Below are 23,889 nucleotides of genomic sequence, written 5' to 3' on the forward strand. Positions count from 1 at the left end.
CTGTGTGGTGCAAATTACTATGTGGGGGCAAACTACTATATGGGGCAGTGTGGGGGAAATTACCGTGTGGTGGGCAAATTACTATCGGAAGATTACTATGTGGCGACAGTGTGGGGGAAACTACTGTGTGGCGACAGTGTGGGGGAATCTACTGTGTGGGGGCAGTGTGGGGAAAACTACTGTGTGGGGGCAGTGTGGGGGAACCTACTGTATGGGGCAGTGTGGGGGAAACTACTGTGTGAGGGCAGTGTGGGGGAAATTGCTGTGTGGGGGAAACTACTGTGTGGGGGAAATTACTGTGTGGGGGCAGTATGGGGGAAATTACTGTGTGGGGGCAGTGTGGGGAAAACTACTGTGGTGGAGCAGTGTGGGGGTAATTACTGTGTGGGGGCAGTGTAGGGGAAATTACTATATGGGGGCAGTATGGTGGAAATTACTGTGTGGTGCAAATTACTATGTGGGGGCAAACTACTATATGGGGCAGTGTGGGGGAAATTACTGTGTGGTGGGCAAATTACTATCGAGGGATTACTATGTGGGGACAGTGTGGGTGAAATTACTATATGGGGCAGCGTGGGGGGCATTGCTATTGGGAAGGCACTGTAGAGGCAATTCTATTATTTTTGAGGACACCATACAGGGATTATTACCTGGAGCACAATATAGGGTGTTATTATTATTACTAGGGCACTCTAGGGGACATTATAACTGCTGTAGACACTATAGGGACATTTGGGGTAATTTATCAAACTGGTGTAAAGTAGAACTGGCTTAGTTGCCCATAGCAGCCAATCAGATTCCACCTTTTATTTTTGACAGATCTTTTGGAAATCCAGTTCTACTTTACACCAGTTTGATAAATGACCCCAATTATGTCTACTGGGGTCACAATATTTTCAGCAGTATAGTACCTGGGGCATTGGGAAGCACCACAGGCACAGTATTGGGAGCAGCATCAGGATGACATTGTTGGGACACCAGGATGGGGAGGTTGATGGAAAAATGGAGAAATCTAACGTGTCTGTATTACAAACTCTGTAGAGACGAGATGCGGCTGAAAGTCGTGGCAGTCTGGGTCAAACGGAGGAGAAGAGGAAAGAGAAGTACATGACAGTGTTGCTGTATTCTCCTCCAAGTCTTTTTTATTATAATTATATGTATTTTTTAATTTGGCGACCAAATTTTTCAGTTTAGGAGCCAATTTGGGGTATTTTGTTTTAGTCTGGAGATGTCATATGGCCTAGGAAGACACTGTGGCACTTACAAAGCACCGCGGCCTCTTCATAAAAAAATTATAATTATAAAATGGAGTGAGAGGCCCAAGTTGGGTAGACAGCCCCGGGCCTATCATGCACTTAATCCGCCCCTATCTGAACGAACCAGTTTAGACCAAGTTGACCAACGATTGAATATGTCCAACTGTTCCCCATCAGGGTACAAAGTATTGGCCATTTGTTCTTGCAGTAGATAAGCTGCCTGCAGACCTCTCCCCCCCCAGTGAAATGAACAGGCATGCTCAGCAGAGAATGCAAGCGTATGGAGAAGTAATGTGCAGTATATGTGACGCAAACGAGCATTCGCTTGACAGATATTGTACTGTATGTGTACGGATGGCTATATTAATGTCTTAGAAATAACTGTACGGAAAGTAGCATCACAGTGAGGTTCACAATGTTATTTCCTTATTACAAACAGACAGGGGGCAGATTTGCCCACCGTGCAGACCCCACCAATGTGTGGCATTAGGGGACCATCTGGTAGCGGCATCATTTTCAACTGCATCCATAGCCTCAGGACATAGATACAGATGAATACAGTGGTGAAGTAGGGAGCCATCAGGTCCCTGCACTGTCGTTCACCCTGTGACCTGTGGTCTTACAATGGTAGGCACGATGAAGTAATATCATTACGCCTGCTGCGCCCAGCTGCCAGACAGACCAGAGAAGATCAGCAGTCATCTTCTCTGGCCGCCGTGGGAATGTAGGCTAGGTGATTATTAATTCTGAAGACACTAAATGGGTTCCATATTGTGTTGGCAGAATAGTGTCATTATTCTGTGTTACGGTACGTACGGGGGTACCATATTGTGCTAGGGCATATAAAGGACTATGCTGGGTGCACATAGGGTGCATCATGCTGCATTGAAGGCACATGGGGATCATATTGTGTTGATGGACACATAAGAGGACACCATGTTAGATGTGTGATGAGGTGGAACTTATAGGTTCAACAGGCACCCATTGATATAACTGCTTGGTGCAAAGAGACATATGTATACGCATTGGGACCAATTTCAAAGGTAACCAGTTATACTACATATGTTTTTGGAGTATAGAAGGAAACCCGCGCAAACATGGAGATAATATACCAATTCCATGTAGATGCAGCTCAGTATAAATGAATGGGCCATACCAAGACTGTAATTCTGGAAACATAAATGTGCACAGGTTATAAAGCATATATTGGTCCTTGTTTATCCAAACTGTTTAATATTAAGACTGTCTTTGTTGGACATAGCAGCCAATCAGAGCTCAGCTTTCATTTCTTAAACTGCACTGGAAAAATGAAAGTTGAGCTTTGATTGGTTTCTGTGGGCAACATTGATAGTCTTACTATTAGACAGTTTTGATAAATGAGGCCCAACTGGTTGAATGTGCTTCTTCCAAGTTGCCCAATAATGTGTCTGTCTTCTCGACTGTCAATATCACACCTCCAGCTCACTGTCCACAGAAACCGTACATGGCTTCGTGAATTTACTATTTTTATATGATATGATAAATAGCACTTTTTCACAAAATTGTGTTTTCAATCTTCTCAATTCCTCTATAAGTGTTATATCTACTGACCACTGTACCATCAAACAACCATCATAAGCAAAGAAACCAGTTTTACGATTTGACATGATGATAGAGAAAACCCATGAACTGAGAGATATGGTGGCTGTGCCTATGGGTGAACAGAGAAAACAAACTTTTAGTAATCTCACATTTTTAGGCCGGACTGCAGCACAAACTGTACAAAAATCCACAACGAAAGCGCATGTAAAAGCCAGCAGATTTCATCCTCTGGAAGTTGTGAAGTCTTGAAGAATAGTTGGGAGACTGGCTAAGCGAACATACACTAATACTTATCGACACACAGAATTTTTATTTCTATCCTCATTAAATGCAAATACATTGATGTATTCATTTAACTGCTAAACAGCTCCATATCTAAAGTAATTGTGTATTCTGCACTGCAAATAATAAATAATAGCAAGGCACTTACCTTCTCGGGGCTATTCATTTATCTTCACAGGATTGTCAACCTTATGCAGCCCTTCTACATATTCCCTGTAAAGATGCCCATGCACCTTAGATGCTTCACAGCCAAAAGGCTGCATTGCTCCCAACTGCCCCACATACATGCATGCTTGCCCGCTTATAATAGGGAAGTGGTGATAAGCACTGACAGACACTTCTGGCAGAAGGTGTATGGCCACCTTTACAGCAAATAAATGTAATAGAGGGAGATTGTTTCCCTTTGGAGGAGCCATCTTGTCTATGCTTTAAGTCACCGAAAAGCTTAATCCCAATTTAAGTAAAAGATAATGAAAAAATTGGAGTGGATCAATGGAAAAGATAAATATAGGGAAGGAAATGAAGGGAAGTGATAGGTAGAGCGCCAAAGGAGAACTAAAAATTAACGCGGAGACACCAGGTCGTGGTTACTTGTTACAGTACAAGGCAGCTACCAGGGATCTCAAGTCACCCGGACGTTCAGGGAGTCTCCCGCTATTAGATAGCGGCTCCCTGACGCCCGCATGTGAAACAATATATCCCGGATAGTGATTCATGAACGAATCGTCCTTTTGAATCGATTCAGTTCACTGAACCGGAGGAGTCGATTCCTCTGACTGAGCCGATCCGTGTGAAGCGGCTCATCAGTCAGATAGCAGAGCAGAGAGCCGCTGGCAGCAGGGAGGGAGGAGTGTAATCTGATCCTAGAGTGGAAGCTGCTTCTGCCAGCCCCTCCCCTCCCCGCCCACCCCGGCCTGCAACCAATCAGAGCTGACGCAAGCACTAGCAGCACTGAGTCACACAGTACAGGGAGTCTAAGAATCGAATGAGTCTACAGGTTAAAATAAAACCTCCCAGAAATGAGTTTTTGCAGGTTGGGATGTCTGAGCTACCTACTTAAAAAAGGCAGAACACAAGGACACTAATTTGTGTACCACATGCGAAAGAGACAAGTAACGGTGTAGTGAGGCGCCAATTGCACGTAACTAGTAAAAAGGGGTTATCCCATGAAAATGCAATGAATAGGGAAATTCTAATTAACGATCATTGCAATATAAATGCAGTATTTTATGTGCACTACGTTTTTTTCTTTGGTAGTGCCCTCTGCTGTTTATCCTTCTGGACCATCTTCTCCTGCACTCAGTGGTGGACTAACTCTTTTAGTCCCTTTCTGCTGCTAGAAACATATTGAGAAGCAGGTGATGTGGCCCAGACACCATTCACTCCTTCAGCCCTACTTCTAAATTCAGAAAAATATATAGACATATCTATTAAATAGGTGGTGGGCAACCGGCGGCACTCCAGCTGTTGTGAAACTACAATTCCCAGCATGCTCCAGTTATTTCTATGAGAGTTCTAAGAAGGACAGCGCAAGTATGCAAGCTGGGAGTTGTAGTTTCACAACAGCTGGAGTGCCGCAGGTTGCCCACCCTAGACAGTGGAGAAGGAAAGTGTGGAGGTGTTTCATATCATACCTATCTCTGGGGCTATATGTGAGGAACTTTAAATACAAGTCAACATCACCATCAAAACAATAGCACACCAAAAAAGAGGAAAAAAGTGATGCTAGTCCAAAAATTTACAAAAAATACAAACTTTTTTCAATATTTCATTAAAAAGCCTGCATGTAAAAAAATGCAAATACGTCACATGATACAATACAGATCAGTTCAAAATCAACTGTCCAAATAATAGAGCAAAGCCCAAAAAGGTACAGATAATGTAATAAGATAAATATATATCATAAGGGGTTGTGCAGTGTCATGATAAATTATCCTCAGGATAGGTCATCTATATGTGGGGGTCCGACTCCCAGCACCCCCACTGATCATCTGTTTAAAAAGCACAGCGTTTGCATGAGCCCCGATGCCTTTTCAAGCAGCTGATAGTTGGTGGTGCTGGGAGTCGGACCCCCACAAATCTAATATTGATGACCTATCCTGAGCATAAGCTATCAATATCATGACACTGTACTACCCCTTTACAGGGCAATTAATGTCCAGAGAGTACAGACATACCAGGCTCACCCACTACACCATACATACTGTCCCCTGCCATCCATATTTATTTGGGAAACCCACCCTTTCCAAACTAGTTAAAAGTTTTAAATCATGCTTCTTGAATTGCTGTTTTAAAAGGGGGTGGTTTCCAGTAAACATAAAAATGGTTGTAACCTAGAGAAATCCATGGCCGACCATTTGTGAGGATTTTATACACATAGGGGGAGATTTATCAAAAGTGTGTAAAGGAAAACTGGCTAAGGGTCCTTTCACACTAGTGTTAAAGTTTTCTGGTATTGAGTTCCGTCCTAGGGTTTCAATACCGGAAAAAAAAAAAACCGCTCCAGTTTTATCCTAATGCATTCTGAATGGAGAGCAATCCGTTCAGTATGAATCAGGATGTCTTCAGTTCAGTCCCTCTTACGGTATTAGGCCGGAGAAAATACCGCAGCATGCCAAATTCCGGAACACTTGCAATTTTCCATTGAAATGTATTAATGCCGAATCCGGTACCAAGTGTTCTGGAACAATGGATCCGTTTTCCGAAGACCTTTAAAAATGTGAAAAAAATAAATACCGGATCCTTTTTTCCGGATGACACCGGAGAGACGGATCCGGTATTTCAATGCATTTGTCAAACGGATCTGGAAACAAATGGCATCCGTTTGCACACGGATTTCCGGATCCGGCAGGCAGTTCCTGCAACGGAACTGCCTGCCGGATTCCTCTAAATCTAGTGTGAAAGTAGCCTAAGTTGTCCATAGCAACTTTTATTTTTCAGAGCTCTTTTGGAAAATGAAAGGATTGATCTGATTAGTTGGAAACCAAGCCAATTTTCCTTTGCACGAGCTTTGATAAATTTCCCCATAGACTGAGATTTAAAAAAAATGTGTGCACGATCGACAAGAATACCTCTTTGCATTGCGTCTTTATATGGCCTACGTGCACATTTTGTAGTAATCAAATACACTAAAATCAAGTTTTTAAAATTCATAGTTCACTGAAAATAAATAAAATAGAAATGGTTTTGGTCTTCTCAATTATTTGCAGAGTATAAACAGTACATATACAGGAAGTGACTTACAGACAGCAGTATCTGAAAAGCGCTGTGGATGACCTCCAGGTACTGGAACTCAATGATGCATCCTGTCACCGAGATGAACGAGTGATCTCCGAGGTTCCTGCTGGCTGGAGCAGGCACTACCCGTCTCACACAGCCTGGCCCATGTTCTCTCCACCATGAGCGATGAATGGAAATGTTAAATGTCATAAGATCCGTCTCCTACAAGAAGAAGAAGCACAGAGAATTCACACAGAGCCTGCAGGATATACGGTTTTCTCCTAGCAGGGCGCCAAAATACTATGTTAAAACTAAAAAGAGCAAATGGTCAAAAAAAACATCACATTCCAAATATTTCCTGAAGCTGTATTACGAGCCTAGATGGCATCCACATCTACAAAACTGTGTAAAATAAATGTTTATTATTTGATAGAGAATTTTATACTAGGGGATATACACCGTAATTACGCCAGTTATCGGAAAACTCACATCATTGAAATTTATACAGTTGCTTAAAGGGGTTTTCTAGGATTGAAGAAACGGATCTATTTTCTTATGTTTTGTGCTAGAAACCTGCTGGATCCCTGCCAGACCCCCTTATAGTCAATGGGTATCCGGAGGTGCTGTGCGGTGTCTGGATACGGTAATTCCGGCAGTCTATTCCTCTGCCGGAACAGACTACTGGATTTACGAAACAGAGATGTGAACGAAGCCTTAGAGAACAGCATCGCTCTTGAGAATGGCTTTTGTCTGGTATTGCAGCTCGTCTATATAGTACTGAGCTGCAATACCGTACACGACCTGGAGACAGGTGGGGTATTTTCTGAGAGAACAACCCCTCTGAAATAGTGTTTAATATAGTTACAGTGTGCGGTCATTGTCTAGACTGGAGGCTTAGGCTACTTTTGCACTTGTGCTTTCCTTTTCCGCTATTGAGATCCGTCATAGGATCTCAATAGCAGAAGAAAAAAGCTTCCGTTTGGTCATCGTTCATTGTCAATGAGGACAAAACTGAACTGGATGAAACGGAGTGCTCCAGAATGCATTCCGTTCCCTTTGGTTGCATCCCTATCGCGGATAGAATAATGCTGCAAGCAGCGTTTTTCTGTCCGCGATGTGGTGCGGAGCAAGACGGATTCGTCCTGACACACAATGTAAGTCAATGGAGACAGAGCCGTTCTCTGACACGATAGAAAACAGATCCGTTCCACATTGACTTTAAGTGGAGTTCATGACGGATCCGTCTTGGCTATTTTAAAGATAATACAACCGGATCTGTTCATAACAGATGCAGGCGGTTGTGTTATCAGAACGGAAGCGTTTTTGCTGATCCATGACTAGCGATGAGCGGCATAGGCAATATTTGAATTCGCGATTTTTCATGTATTTTGGCCGAATATTCGCCATAAATTCGCAAATTCGAGAATCCGTGATCTCCAGTCATTATTTACTTGATTGCAAAAATCGGCATTGTAATATATTCGGGATTAAAAATTTGTGATTAGAATATTCGCGATCAACACTAAGGGGTAGGCAACTTTCCTATTGGTTGCTAGGGATGTTGCTAAGTGCCGATATTCGCGATAAATTCGCAATTAGAATATTCGCAATCAACACTTTTTGCGAATACGACTATATAGCACTATATTCTAAATATTCGCGAATTCTCAAAGTGGAGATCTTCGCGTTTAAAATTCGCGATTCGAATATTGGCGCTCAACACTATCCATGACGGATCCAGCAAAAACGCTATTGCGAAGGTAGCCTTAAAAACATAATGGTGCTTCTATCAAAACCCCATGGGGGGGGGGGGGGGAATTTTCTACTTCTGTGCGCCAGAAAAGTGGCGCTAAAAATTCTGTAAGCACCGTTTGCACCAGGGCGGGGCTTAAAAGTCCCAAATATTGTAAAAGTCCGCCTCTGTTGTTGTATCACTGCCCTAGGAGCATCTTCTTTAGATAACATGTCTATCATCACACAATTCCCCTGTACACCAAGGGAAATCATACAGCTGTAGAGTGCTGCACTCCAGAATATGATGCAGGAGTTCACATTGCATCACTATGAAATGCCTATCTGCCTTTAAGGGGTTCTGCAGTTTGTTTTAACTGATGATCTATCCTCTGGATAGATCATCAGCATCTGACTGGCGGGGGTCCGACACCTGGGACCCCCACCGATCAGCTGTTTGAGAAGGCAGCGGCGCTCCAGCAACGCCGCGGCCATCTCACTGTTTACCACTGGCCCAGTGACGTCACGACTAGTATCAACTAGCGTGGGTGGGGCTAAGCTCTGTTCAGTTGACCCCCTGCCGGTTAGAGGATAGATCATCAGTTAAAACAAACTGTAGAACCCCTTTAACATTGTGCCTTTTGTTGACTGTCCTGGAACTGACCTTGGCTCTCCTCTGGATTAACTATCTATGTACTGCATTGAAAGTATTTGTCTTTTTTCCTGGTTTTGACCCTGCTTGTTTACTTCTCTTTGTACCCCCCCTAGTCATTCTGGAAGGTCTGCCCGTACTACATTTCTATTACCAGATCTGCTGACCTATCCTTCGTTGTTAGCAGCCAAGTCCATCCTGGCTTGCAGCGAGCTCTGGTAAATTCCTAGGGCAATCCTTAGTTTCATACTAATCTGGTAGCAGTTTTGGAGTTCACTGGTTGTGGTCCGAACGGTGACTCTAGTTGTTCCTAACATTGAGAATTTGTTAAGCAATCCTAATACAAGATGTTGTGGTCTTCGGGGCTTTCCTCAGTTATGAATTGCCACACTATGGAGAAGAGAGAACTCGGCACTTGCTGGAGGACGGGTGATGCATCTAATGGAACAATCACTGGGGGTCACTGATCCTCCAGCTTGTGCCGTGTTTTCTCTTCTCCACACTGCAGCAATTCATATCTCAGGAAGGTCCTGAAGGCCAAAATATCATGTAGTAGTATTGCCTAAGAAAGTATCAAATTACGCATTAGTGGAGTGCCACTAAACCATTTACAACAACTGGTCCTGCAAACATCCAGAGGTCATAGGAGTACACAGAAAAATGTTTTAGCTAGAGGGGAAAAGACATTTCTTTGTATGGACCTCCCTGATCACCAGAAAAAATAGGCAATTTGAAATTTTTCATTACTAGGACAGTAAATGAAATAAATCTTTGAGTAAGAAAATATACTTTATATCAGTAAAGCTAAACAAAAATGTATTATTCCCCACATTTAATATTCTGTGTGATGAAGAATGCATCTAGTAAATGTAAAAATGTTTATAGCAATAGTCCTGCCAGGGGTGGACACAGACAGCAGAGGGTCCCTGTGCAAGGAATGTACCCCCCCCCCCCCCCCCCGCCACACATACAAATATAAACATATACATGCATATAAAAAACATCTTGTTAATATGGGTCAATATGTTTACAGTATGTATATATATATATATTTTTTAATACTAGGCATCTAACTGTTCCCAAAGCATAATTATACACGAGTCCCCTTAATGCCCCCACCTAGTAATTATTCTCCTTTGGACCTGCACATAGTAGTAATGCCCAGACTGTGCATCTATCACAGTAGCTATGCCCAGATGTGCCCCCTTCATAGTAGTTATGCCCAGAGATGCCCCTTCACAGTAGCTATGCCCAGATATGCACCCCTTCACAGCAGTTATGCCCAGATCTGTGCCCATTTCACAGTAGGTATGCCCTGAGATGCCCCCTTCACAGTAGCTATGCCCAGATATGTGCCCCCTTCACAGTAGTTATGCCCAGACATGTGCCCCCTTCACAGTAGTTATGCCCAAATATGTGCCCACTTCACAGTAGCTATGCCAGATATGTGCCCCCTTCACAATAGTTATGTCCTGATATGTGCCCCCTTCACAGTAGCTATGCCCAGATATGAGCCCCCTTCACAGTTGTTATGCCCAGATATGTGCCCCTTCACAGTAGCTATGCCCAGATATGAGCCCCTTCACAGTTGTTATGCCCAGATATGTGCCCCCTTCACAGCAGATATGCCCAGATATGTGCCCCCTTCACAGAGTTATGCCCAAATATGTGCCCTTCCACAGTAGATATGCCAGATATGTGCCCCCTTCACAATAGTTATGTCCAGACATGTGCCCCCTCACAGTAGTTATGTCCAGATATGTGCCCCCTCACAGTAGTTATGTCCAGATATGTGCCCCCTCACAGTAGTTATGTCCAGATATGTGCCCCCTTCACAGTAGTTATGTCCAGATATGTGCCCCCTTCACAGAGTTATGCCCAAATATGTGCCCTTCCACAGTAGATATGCCAGATATGTGCCCCCTTCACAATAGTTATGTCCAGACATGTACCCCCTCACAGTAGTTATGTCCAGATATGTGCCCCCTCACAGTAGTTATGTCCAGATATGTGCCCCCTCACAGTAGTTATGTCCAGATATGTGCCCCCTTCACAGTAGTTATGTCCAGATATGTGCCCCCTTTACAGTAGCTATGCCCAGATATTGTAGCCCCTTCACAGTAGCAGTGTGATGTCTGACACTACATTGTGCTGCTGCTGTGGAGCCAGGGCCATATTTAGATTTCATGCTGCCTCCCCCCACTGAAGTCCATATTTTTTTAGATAGCTGACAGTAAAACGCTACCTAGGCCTTCAGCTATCCTTCAGGACTCCCTCATACGCTTGGGCTGTCCTGTTACATGTGCGATTGGCAGCTGAAGTCATCTGTGTTGGTCCCATGTTCTTATGTGCCCACATTACTGAGAAAAATGATGTATTATATGCAAACGGGGACGTTACGATTACTCCTAAAGGATCCACTCTCTCTGTAACTGCCGTACCCTCTGCACTTTGACATGATCAGTTGTGATGGCATTTTCACTACCAGGCCCTGTCAAAGTAGACGAGAGACCGGCAGTTGCAAAGAAACCAAAACCTCTAGGTGTAATGGAAACGCGGCAACTCAGGCTTTTCAAAAGCAGATGGAGTTTAGCCTCATCACAATTCACTTACTCTCCACTGAGTTCTACCTAAGGGCAGCAATTGATATAAATCCTTGATATAGAACTGCTGCCCCTTAACTCACCCTGCAGAATGTCCAATTAATTCTTGTCCCAGAATTCCAGAGGAGCTTGTATGGCCTATAAGCCTCCTCACGCTGATTAAGATGTCCTTAGTATGGAGAGATAGTACCCCCCAAATCCTGACTTAGGGCTCTCACCCAGTTAAGCCACTCTCTGCTCTGCAATCACCCTAAAACAGCTGTCTGTCGATGACGTGCTGGCTTACTTGTTATCCAAGTCATGTCTCAAGGCATATTTAAAGGGTCGAACATTAACATCATAGGCAGCGGTTGCTAAGAGCTCATTTCCATACCTTCTTCCCAGAATTCCAGAGGAGCATGCATGGCCTATAAGCCTGCTCATGCCGTTGAGGTGCTCTCCGTAGGGAGAATGGTACCCCCCCAAACAATGAATTCCTATGAGATGCAGCTTCACAAAGCTGACCAGGAGAAATCTATCAATCAGACGCAGGAGACAAGGGAAAGCAGTATGAAGCCTAGGATGATAAGACACAAGCTCCAATATATTATATGCTCTTTTGATGAATATTTCATATGATCCAAGACAAAATTCAAAAGTGCCACACAGTGGTGCTTAAAAGTTATAAAGCCTTCAGAATTTTCTATATTTCTGCATAAATGTGACATGAAACTACATCACATGTTCAGACAAGTCAAAGATATTAGACTTGGTCATTTATTTATTAAGGAAAATGATCCAGTATCACATGTGAGGGGCATTGATTTGAACCTTTAGGATTAAAATATAATTTGAAGGTGAAATTAGAGTCAGGTGTGTTCAATCAATGGGATGAAAATCAGGTGTGACTGGGCGACCTATTTTATTTAAAGAACAAGTCTGATCTTTGCAACACATTTGTGGAGATTTCTGAGCACCTTAGAAGATAAGTTGCTGATGCTCACTAGTGTTGAGCGCAAATATTCGAAAAGCGAATATCGGCACTTCGATAATTCGCGAATATTTAGAATATAGTGCTAAATATTTATAATGACGAATATTCTTTATTTTTATTTTTTTAACACAGTACACATCAGGTGACCGTCCCTCCCTTCTTCTAGCTAGTGGGCCAATGAGAAGGCTTTGTCACAGCTTAGCAACAACCCTAGCAACCAATAGGAAAGTTGCCTCCCCCTTACTATATAAAAGCCTCCCCAGCAACCATTTTCTAACGTTTATTGCAGTTATGAAAGAGACAGCAGTGTCATTGCTGTGCTCTGTGCTTTGTGTTATTACATTAGCCAGTTAACTTATATATATATATATATATATATATATATATATATATATAATTCAGATAGTTAGGGGGAGATAGTCAGTATAGGTTAGATTGATCTATAGTGTAGATAGATATTGCTGAAAATTTGCAAGCGTGAACATATTGGAGCACTCTATCTGCATATAAAGCTATTCTAATGTTCTGCCGTGCCAACCATTGTCTCATAAAACTTATACCAGCTTGAAAAATTTAGCATAAGTGACCCATGCCTGTATTTCGCACGCATTAAGTGAATATTACATTGCCGATTTTCTCAATCCAGAATATAATCTCGAATTCGCGAATATATGATGAATATTCTACAAAATATTCGCGAATTATCGTGAATTTGAATCACTAATGCTCACATTTGGTTGGAAACGGTTACAAAACCCTCCCCTAAAATGGTAATAGTAAGACAGAATACAAATGGAAGAAATTCAAGATGATTACTACCCTCCCCAGGAGTCATCGACCAATAGAAATCACATCAAGACCATGTAATAATCAGTGAAGTGACAAAGGAACCAAAGGTAACCTCTAAGGCTACTTTCACACCAGCGTTTTTGCTGGATCCTTCATGGATCAGCAAAAACGCTTCCGTTAGGATAATACAACCGTCTGCATCCGTTATGAACAGATCCGGTTGTATTATCTTTAACATAACAATGACGGATCCCCCATGAACACCACTGAAAGTCAATGGGGAACGGATCCATTTTCTATTGTGTTTTCTGCTTGCAACGTTTTTCTGTCCGCGATGGGGACACAACCAAATGGAAAGGAATGCTTTTTGGTGCATTCCATTTCGTTCAGTTCAGTTTTGACCCCATTGACAATGAATGGGGAAAAAAAACAAAGCGTTTTTACCCGCTATTGAGATCCTATGATGGATCCTATGATGGATCTCAATAGTGGAAAGGGAAAGAGCTGATCTGAAAGTAGCCTAAGTAATTGAAGGCCTTTCTCACATTAGCTAATAGTGTTCAGCGAATCAAAGTGAAAAGAATTTAATTAGATCCAATTCGCCATGAATACGAAGTAAGAAGCCCTGGATAGCGATATGACATAATGCTGTGCAGCCAGCCAATCAGCAGATAGCCAGCCCTATAAAAGCATCATCCCACCTGGTCTCTGACATTTTACTGGGAGGTGAGCATAGGGACAGACGTTCCAAGTGCTATGGACAGTGGTTAACAATGTTTTTAATTGTAGAATATTAGATAGGGACAGTGCAGGGACAGTGTAGGGAGACCGTAGGGAGAGTTTTTACACACTATAAGGAGAACATAGGGAGACTGCAGAGACTGCAGTGCAGGCTCTGTGTAATTACCCTGTGCTTCTTATTCATCTGCTGTACCTTTCATTCTTAATCTGCTCTCTTATACATAGACTTACTGTGCTTTAGACTTGGTCTCAACAGGCAGTCTAATAATAGTGGAGTGTTTACCTAGTTCACCTGCTGCGCCATTTATACTTAATCTGTACTGTTATACATAGACTTACTGTGCATACAACTCATTGTCAACAGATGATCTAATAGATAGGCGTGCTTTAAAAGTTCATCTGCTGCGCCATTCATAATTAATCTGTTCTGTTATACATAGACTTACTGTACATAAGACTTAGTCTCAACAGGCTGTCTAATATATAGGCACGTTTACCTAGTTGTGCCATTCATAATGAATCTGTTCTGGTATTCATACTGTAGCCTTACTGTGCATCAAACTTAGTCTTAACAGGCAGTATAATATATAAGCGTGTTTATCTAGTTCATCTACTGTGCCATTAATTCTTAATCTGTTCAGTTTCACATGGACTTACTGTGCATCAGACTCATTGTCAACAGGTGGTCTAATGTACAGGCGCATTTTTCAAGGTTATCTGCTGCACCATTAGTAATTAATCGGTTCTGTTATACATAGACTTACTGTGCATCAGACTCATTGTCAACATGTGGTCTTATATAAATGCGCATTTTTTTTTGTTTATCTGCTGTGCCATTCAGAGCCGGTATCAGCCGGGGGCCCATTGCTCCTGAGGGTTCCCACTGCGCTGCTATGAGCACTTCCATCATTACAGATGGAAGCGCTCATTGCTGGAGCGCAGGGAGCTTAGTCACAGGAAAGCCTTTTTCAGCAGCATGCAGAGTCTGGCTGCCACTGTCTGTGCTATGGAGCTTCAGACTCGCCCCCTCTTCACTTCAACAGAGCAGCACGTTACCTTACAAGCTTCAGACATGCCCTCTCTACACAGGACGTGCTGCCTGAGGAGGAAAGAGACCCCAGCGGAGCAGAAGTGTGAAGAGATGCAGACAAGTCTTTGAGTGAGTCTGCACTGTGACTGTCTCTTCTCTGTGGGACAGGAGGGAGGGGGTTTCAGGGAACTCTTAAAGCTGCTGCTGGATGCTGTAGTAGACCAGGAGCTTCATGCTATTTATCTCCTCTGCCTCTCATTATGGTGGTGTCTAAACTGCATGCTACATAAGGACCTTCTAACGTCACAGGGTTATGTAACTGTGCCCCCTACCCCGTACTATGCCCCCTTATACCCTGCATTGTGCCCTCTTACCATACTCTGTACAGTGCCCATAGTCATTTCCTGTACTGTGCCCCCTTATACCCTTTTATCCGGTCACTGTATGGTGGTTCTATCCAGTCACTGTATGGTGGTGTTATCCAGTTACTGTATGGCTTTTTCATCTGGTCACTGTATGGAAGTATCCAGTCACTGTATGGAGGTGTTATCCAATAACTGTATGGTCATAACTGTATCCCCTTCCCTGCCCACGCCACCTATTTTAGACCTGGCATGAGTGGGGAAAAGTTGCAGATAGCTGACCACTAGGACCAGGTTGTGTGGTCTGTTAGTACATGGCGGCCTCCCCTCTGCTACACTGTGTACTATGGCTTATTCTGACACTAAGCTGGGTTCACATCACATTTTTGCCATCCGTTTAATGCATACCAAAAACGGATACATTAACTGATGCCACAGACCATACAGTTCCATAGTAAAAAAACATATGTTAACGTATGTATTTTTTTTACTGGACTCTGCAGGGTACAAAAACGTATTGTGTTGCACATTTGTATACAGTACCTTTTTTGTATACATCAAACGGATAGAAAAATGTGATGTGAACCCACTTGGGGGGGGGGGGGGGTAGGTGGGTTTCATACAAAAATTTGCTGTGGGACCTAGTCAGTTCTAGCTATCACCTTAGGGCAGATATTTGAGAGAGTATCCCTGTTGATGACTTGTGTGGGAGCATTTCATTGTATTGTACATTGTATTACATTGTATTGTACAGTGACAATAAAGGCATCTTATTTTATCTTATCTTAGCAGTCAGCGTTTGAACTGCCCTGAGGAAGAGGTGGAGGAGGAGGAGGCTGCAGGCATAGCCGTGCTGGTGGTGGTAGTAGTGGCCCCCGTAGCCGCGATACTGGCTTTGGGGGCAGCGACAGTGGCAGTCGGGGAAGAGGAGGGGAGGGGGCCAAAGAACCAACCATAATATCCCATAGTTTAATTTGAAACTAAATGGAGGATGAGGACTTCGATGGCAATTGTGCGCTGGATAGGACGTGGGAGCTGGATAAAGGTTCTGAGGAGGAGAATGATGGCGGAAGCAATAAAGAGCAGAGGCCATGTACCTTGCAAAGAACAGCCAGGGCCAAGTCTGCTTCGGGATCTGGTGATCCTGCTGATGCTGTAGATGGGTTAGGCCCAAAACATGCCAGAGCTAGGCCCAGTTTGGCTGCCTCTACCTCATTTGTGCGATTATCTCCGATCTGGAATTTTTTTCACCACTTTGTCAGAAGACAAAAGCATTGTCTTATGCAAGCTGTGCAACCCATGAAAGAGCAAAATAAGATGTGGGCAGGCAAACACAAATGTAAGCACCACAACTCTATTGAACCACATGAAGTGGCATCACCCCATCCATGCATGCAAACAGAGGTGGCAGCCAGCCACCGTACCAGGAGTTTTCCTCCTTCTCCCGTTCCCCCTTGTGCCAGTCAGGCCACATCCACAAGCAGTACGGTGTCTTTCACATCCTCATCATCCCTTTCTGCTTCTCCACCCACACTCCTCCTCCTCCACTCCATCGTCAGCCATCAATAGTGTCCAGGAACCCCTCTACGGGCCCAGCAATGCCATGGTGCACAAGCTTAATTCCCACTTGGCCAAGTTGCTGGCAGAGAAGTTGCTGCAGTACCCTTTAGTTGAGTCTTCTGTCTTTAGGGAGCTAATAGCGTGCGCTCAGCCTCGCTGGAAGTTTCCTAGCTGGCATTGTTTCTCCCAAAAAGCTATCCCTGCCTGGTACTCTCACGTGGCGGACAATGTGGGCTGCTTTCTGTGATTGTCGCTGTGCGGGAAGGTTCGCATGATGGTGGACCCCTGGAGCAGTTGTTACAGGCAGGGACAGTACATATCTTTCACGTCTCACGGGGTCAATGTTTTTTTGAAGCAACGGTGAGGCAGCACCCTGGTAACAAAGCCAGGTCCTTTTGACCCCCCCACGATTGTGTCAGCCTGGCTCCCACACCAGGCACTTATCCGCCTCCTCCTCCTCCTCCATGGACATGTTCCTGTCCCCAACAGCAGCTGGGCACAGGGTCACTTGCACTACCCCTCCTTCCTATCAGTCTCCTCAACATGATGGAGCAGTTTTTCCACGTGCCATGCCAGGCAGAGCCAGTCAGCAACCCAATAGCTCCCACCACAATGCCCAGTTCAGGGCTACCTAAACTATGGCCAGTCTCTGTTGCATACCCTGTCCCCTGACCCCATGAATTTCTGGGCAGGTAGACTGGAAAAGTGGCCTGAACTGGCACAGCACACTCTCTATCTTATTTTGTGCCCAGAGTGTTTTGAGCTGTCATTTTGTTCCAGAGCTTAGGGATGGGGAGGGAAAAAAATCATTACACTAAGTGCAGAATTATTAGGCAAATGAGTATTTTGACCACATCATCCTCTTTATGCATGTTGTCTTACTCCAAGCTGTATAGGCTCGAAAGCCTACTACCAATTAAGCATATTAGGTGATGTGCATCTCTGTAATGAGAAGGGGTGTGGTCTAATGACATCAACACCCTATATCAGGTGTGCATAATTATTAGGCAACTTCCTTTCCTTTGGCAAAATGGGTCAAAAGAAGGACTTGACAGGCTCAGAAAAGTCAAAAATAGTGAGATATCTTGCAGAGGGATACAGCACTCTTAAAATTGCAAAGCTTCTGAAGCGTGATCATCGAACAATCAAGCGTTTCATTAAAAATAGTCAACAGGGTCGCAAGAAGCGTGTGGAAAAACCAAGGCGCAAAATAACTGCCCATGAACTGAGAAAAGTCAAGCGTGCAGCTGCCAAGATGCCACTTGCCACCAGTTTGGCCATATTTCAGAGCTGCAACATCACTGGAGTGCCCAAAAGCACAAGGTGTGCAATACTCAGAGACATGGCCAAGGTAAGAAAGGCTGAAAGACGACCACCACACCACTGAACAAGACACACAAGCTGAAACTTGACTGGGCCAAGAAATATCTCAAGACTGATTTTTCTAAGGTTTTATGGACTGATGAAATGAGAGTGAGTCTTGATGGGCCAGATGGCTGGATTGGTAAAGGGCAGAGAGCTCCAGTCCGACTCAGACGCCAGCAAGGTGGAGGTGGAGTACTGGTTTGGGATGGTATCATCAAAGATGAGCTTGTGGGGCCTTTTTGGGTTGAGGATGGAGTCAAGCTCAACTCCCAGTCCTACTGCCAGTTTCTGGAAGACACCTTCTTCAAGCAGTGGTACAGGAAGAAGTCTGCAAGGTAAGAAAAACATGATTTTCATGCAGGACAATGCTCCATCACACGCGTCCAAGTACTCCACAACGTGGCTGGCAAGAAAGGGTATAAAAGAAGAAAATCTAATGACATGGCCTCCTTGTTCACCTGATCTGAACCCCATTGAGAACCTGTGGTCCATCATCAAATGTGAGATTTACAAGGAGGGAAAACAGTACACCTCTCTGAACAGTGTCTGGGAGGCTGTGGTTGCTGCTGCACGCAATGTTGATGGTGAACAGATCAAAACACTGACAGAATCCATGGATGGCAGGCTTTTGAGTGTCCTTGCAAAGAAAGGTGACTATATTGGTCACTGATTTGTTTTTGTTTTGTTTTTAAATGTCAGAAATGTATATTTGTGAATGTTGAGATGTTATATTGGTTTCACTGGTAAAAATAAATAATTGAAATGGGTATATATTAGTTTTTTGTTAAGTTGCCTAATAATTATGTACAGTAATAGTCACCTGCACACACAGATATCCCCCTAAAATAGCTAAAACTAAAAACAAACTAAAAACTACTTCCAAAAATATTCAGCTTTGATATTAATGAGTTTTTTGGGTTCATTGAGAACATGGTTGTTGTTCAATAATAAAATTAATCCTCAAAAATACAACTTGCCTAATAATTCTGCACTCCCTGTAAAATTCAACAAAAAGAGATAAAAAGTTTTCCTAAATAAATATGACTCCTAGTAGACTAGAGGGGGTTACATACCAACTTTCAGGGCAAGTGAAGCAACTTCGGTTCGGTCCGAACCTTTTAAAAAAAATTGTGAACCGGACCCAAAACGAATCTCGACTGGTTTGCTCATCTCTAATAGGCAGCATTATAAATGTTTGAGTTTTTTGTTCTTCTTTTTTCCTCATTCATATTTGATAATTCCTCTGGCCTCCTTTAGATTGTCTATCAAACAATTGTTTGGTATCACTCTTATGCTAAAATGTTCAGGCCATAAGCCAAAATGTAAAAATGTCCGAATATTAGTAAAAAATTATTGGTTGTCACCTTTGACAAATGCAGGGGAAATATCTGGCCATATGCGGTTTTCCCTTTTGATAATAACTCATTGCTGAGGGTTAGAAAAGCTGGACCTGTGGCATTTGACTGATTGCCCAGCCACTTTCCATTTGAAAAGGGTCTCCTCATGAAGCATCCCCTTTAATTTTCACATTTCATGATCTAATAGCATTTGATTATTGTCTTTGAAACTGAATATTTTAATATTAAAACGCATCAAATTAAAGTACACTCCATGTGCAGTATTTGACCTCTAACATCTGACTTAACAGAAAAGCATCACTAGTATTCTGTCTGCTGTTAAAAGCTTAGCCACAAATCAATACCTGCATACATCAAAAATCAATCTGGTCCAAGAACCAGAGCTTGCCTCCCCTTTAACTTCTTGGAAACCTCTTTGTAGGACTGTAAGATGCCATCAAGAAATCTATTACCACATGAATTTATTAGCATTTACAGGAATGTATCTCCAAGAAATCTTCACAAAAGTTAGTGGGAAATGGCTACAAACTATCTCACAAGGTGGGATGACAATTAAGAAGCATCATAAGTAATTGTGAAAGGTTATAACCTCTGATTATGGTTCACACATTATGAAGAAATATCACAGTGTGAAATGCTGGTTACAGATAACTTTCTGGCAACTAAGCAACACCATGAAACTCAATTTATAACACTAGTTTTTTACGTATTTCTCTTAAATTACAATAAGATTGAAGGATCTATAATTTCTGACCCTCAACTAGACCTTTACCGAACCTCTAAAATGAGAATAACAGATAAGAATTAATTGAATCCAGACTAGAGCCCAAACAGCCACTATTTCAAATTCCCACAGAAAATAAAGATGTACTTTGACACTCCGATTGACTTAAAGAAATAATACTGTATATTAAAGCAGCAGTCTCACAATGAGAGATTTTTAAATGAAAATTAGCCTAATGATCAGCTAATTTTAGTGGGTCTTGATTAAGAAAACCCTCATGATCAGCTGCGATTGCTGGGGGAGGAGGCTTTTGCTTGCCATACATTTTCTCAGCAGCGACCACTACAGGGAAAATGAAGTATTACATACTCTGCTGTGGCTCAAAGATGTCCTAGACTTCTTAACCTCTATGACGTCCATATACTGTATAATATAATAAATCATATGGAGAGGAGTTATTTTCATGAGATTCCTGTAAGATAATTTTATCTTTGGTTGACTTTATTTACAATGTAACTTTTCCATATTCACATCCCATTCTATTCTTTTCGACTGTGATTATTTATGACTATGTATGATTTATGACTACTCATGATGAAGTTCCTATATATATATATATATATATATATATATATATAGATATATAGATATATTTTTTTATGTACTTTTACAATTTTTACAACTTGTTCAAAACTAAATCATCAAAAAACAACATAATCTGATATATAAGTTACCTGTTCTATGCTCCTACCCACCAGCCAGAATTAAGTAAGCTTGGGAAAGACAGCTGTTAACAGTAAAATAAGGTAAAGACTAGGACTATGAATGAAAGCAATGGTAACATGACAGTACAAGGTTATGAAACCTAAAGAAGGTGGCACAGGTAACCAGAGGCTCAGGCAACACTCAAGAACAGTAATCCAACACATCAGGCAACACGCTCTGATTTGTTCAGATACATGCAGAAAGCAAGCAGTTACAAAAAAAAGCACGGGTCGAGTAAGGGGCCAAGCCTATGAGTCCAAGCTGTTCTTTCAATAAATGGCAAATATAACATGTAAAATGACTCTGTATTTTATGCTCCAGGTACCAGGTAGTTTATTTGAAGTGAACTTTGACTTTATTCAGGATGTAATCAGGAAGAATGGCTATGAAACTTTCCCATATTAGAAAAAAAACTTTTTAACCTGAAGTTGCTTCAACCCAATCCATCTGAAATAAGAATGTGAGCTTGACCAAGAACAATCTCTGTGGTAGGGCTTGTGGGTCTATCCATTTTTGTGAATGGCTTTACGAGCTGCCGCGGAGATCATGTGAAGCAATTTTCTGGTCCATGGATCTCAACAATGTTGCTTCATGTCCACCCACCCAAACAACCCAAAGTGCATTAAAAGGTACAAAGTTCTAAATTTTCAGCTGTGTAGGTAAATCAGCACATTTAAACAGCTTTTCCATAGCCGTCACATAATATATAATATACCAGATTAGAATCAGACACGTCTTGTGCCTACTTCTTCTTTTTTGATTTACCTATTTTTAGATGTAACCCACATATCATATCATTCGGAGTATATTTGTTATTCTGTTACCGCCCTTTGTCTTCACCATTCCCTGGCTATACGTCTAGTTTATTTGTCACTCCTGTCATTCTCACCATGTACCTGCTGTGCTTGCATTGAAAAGCAGCATGAGTTCTCCTAATAGTTACGTGTGCAAGTTATACTGTCATCAGTTACTGCAGACATTGACAAACAACCGATTCTGCCATGACATTAAAGGTTATTCTCTTGTTTTCTGGTTTGTTAATGCAATTCCATTGTATCCATGTTATGTATTATGTATCTATCTGTCTGTCTATCTATCCATCCATCCATCCATCTATCTAATTTAGGCTAGTTTCACACTAGCATTAAAATCTTTTCGTCAGAGGAACAGCCTGCCGAAGATCATCATATCTGGCATAGCCGGATACTGCCTTTCTCCGCCGAAGCCCATAGACTATAATGGGGCCCGGCGGTGAGCTGGGCTTTTCTGGCATTAGTGTTGGGATTTAGCCAGACAAAAAACACTGCAAGCATCAGTTTTTGTGTGGCCGAATCCTGGCACTAATGCCGGAAATAGGTTGGATCCCCGTCAGGTCCCATTTTCTGGGACGTAGTTAAAGACTCGTATGCCCTGGTGCAAGAGTTCAGCTTGGGCCCCCTTACCTCAGTGATTTGTGGTCAGGGGCGGAGAAGCACATAGCCTTCCTGCTGACTGAGGCAAAAATTGAAAATGCCCCCTCATGCAAATTCTTGACCTAACCTCTTCCCTCCATCCAGAGGTGTAACTCGACCAGCATGGCGTATGGAAATAAATTTGGTGCAAGTGCAATGTAGTTACACCTATTTAGGTGAAAGTGCGCCTAAAGAATCCCTGCCGTGGAGCGATGACTTTATTCAGGGTTTTTAAAAATTGCACCTCATAAGTGGGACACAACAATGTTCTACTCTAAAATCCTGACCAAATTTTAACTTCACATATGTAGTACCACACTGGTAGATGCACTGCTCAAAAAGTTGCAAATTTTTTGTGCAAGCGACTCCAAAAGTTTGCAAAGCCCCTATTTGTAATTTTTGGAGCCAGAATTCTGGTATGCAGGGCTTGGTAATTCACCAGCTAATGTGTATTGAGGACTCATGACTCTCACCTGATGGCGTTTAGCAATTACAGAGCAAATTGGAAATAGTTATTACTTAGTAATATTTGAATTTCTGGAAGTACTTGATTTGCTTTGCTGCAGGGTAAATTGAATGGTTAAAATGACAGGGACAGATAGTAGATGAGGATATGGGTTGATGCCAAGTTGGACAGCAAAATAAATGATCCCAATAGATGAGGATTGGAAGCTATGCAGTCCTATGGGGTTTAATTAAAACTATAGCAAAGTCAGTTTTGCCAAATGCAGGGCAGCGAGGAGAGAAAGAACGCATCGCTCTTCACAAAGGGATGTCAGCTGTGACATCATAATTAGAGGTTTGCACAAGTCAATGTTTGGCTTGATTATCTGGTAATCAATGATACACGATGTGTCATACATACATGGGATACTGGGGAGGTGAAATCAATAAGTTGGGTTATAGCCAGTGTCATTTGTCTTCTTGGAAAGGATAGAGGTAAGTGAAGAAAATCATTATAAGAAGCAAGCACTGTATTCTTTGGGCAAAATACAAAGTAATGCAATGCAGTATAAGTTTCTCTTTCAGGAAATCCAAAGGGTAATTTCAATTCTAGAAATAGCATGGTGCAACGAGGGGTGGACAGAGACTGTATATGTTCAACCTGTGCACCCAGTAGGTTATGTGGGCCGCTGCCAGCTTTAAAGCAGCCCCTTACTGTCTATTAGGGGGCATTCAACCAACCGTATTTTTGGTCCATATCCGCATTTTTTCAGATTGGATGCAGGACCCATTCTTTTGGGGCTTCAAAAGATGTGGACAGCACACCCAGTGCTGTCTGCATCTGTGTGTCCGTTCTGCAGCCCCACAAAAGAACACGTCCTATTCTTGTATGTATTGTGGACCTGAATAGGCATTTCTAACAAAAGGTGGGGCATGCTGATCCCCAAAATGCAGAACGCACATGGACAGTATCTGTATTTTTGAAATCAGCAACTTCAAGACT

The 23,889-nt window shown here is 42.5% G+C and overlaps 1 protein-coding gene across 1 annotated transcript in view; it reads right to left on the reverse strand.

Moving 5' to 3' along the window:
- Positions 1–23,889, reverse strand: part of NKAIN3 (sodium/potassium transporting ATPase interacting 3) — a 589,073-nt gene that overhangs the window by 117,305 nt on the left and 447,879 nt on the right. Inside the window, exon 4 of the mRNA XM_044295284.1 lies at positions 6,363–6,560. Coding sequence (XP_044151219.1) covers positions 6,363–6,560 — 198 coding nt within the window. The remainder of the gene's footprint in view (positions 1–6,362; positions 6,561–23,889) is intronic.

The sequence above is a fragment of the Bufo gargarizans genome, chromosome 5 (genome assembly GCF_014858855.1).
Source record: "Bufo gargarizans isolate SCDJY-AF-19 chromosome 5, ASM1485885v1, whole genome shotgun sequence".
Classification (NCBI taxonomy): Eukaryota; Metazoa; Chordata; class Amphibia; order Anura; family Bufonidae; genus Bufo; species Bufo gargarizans.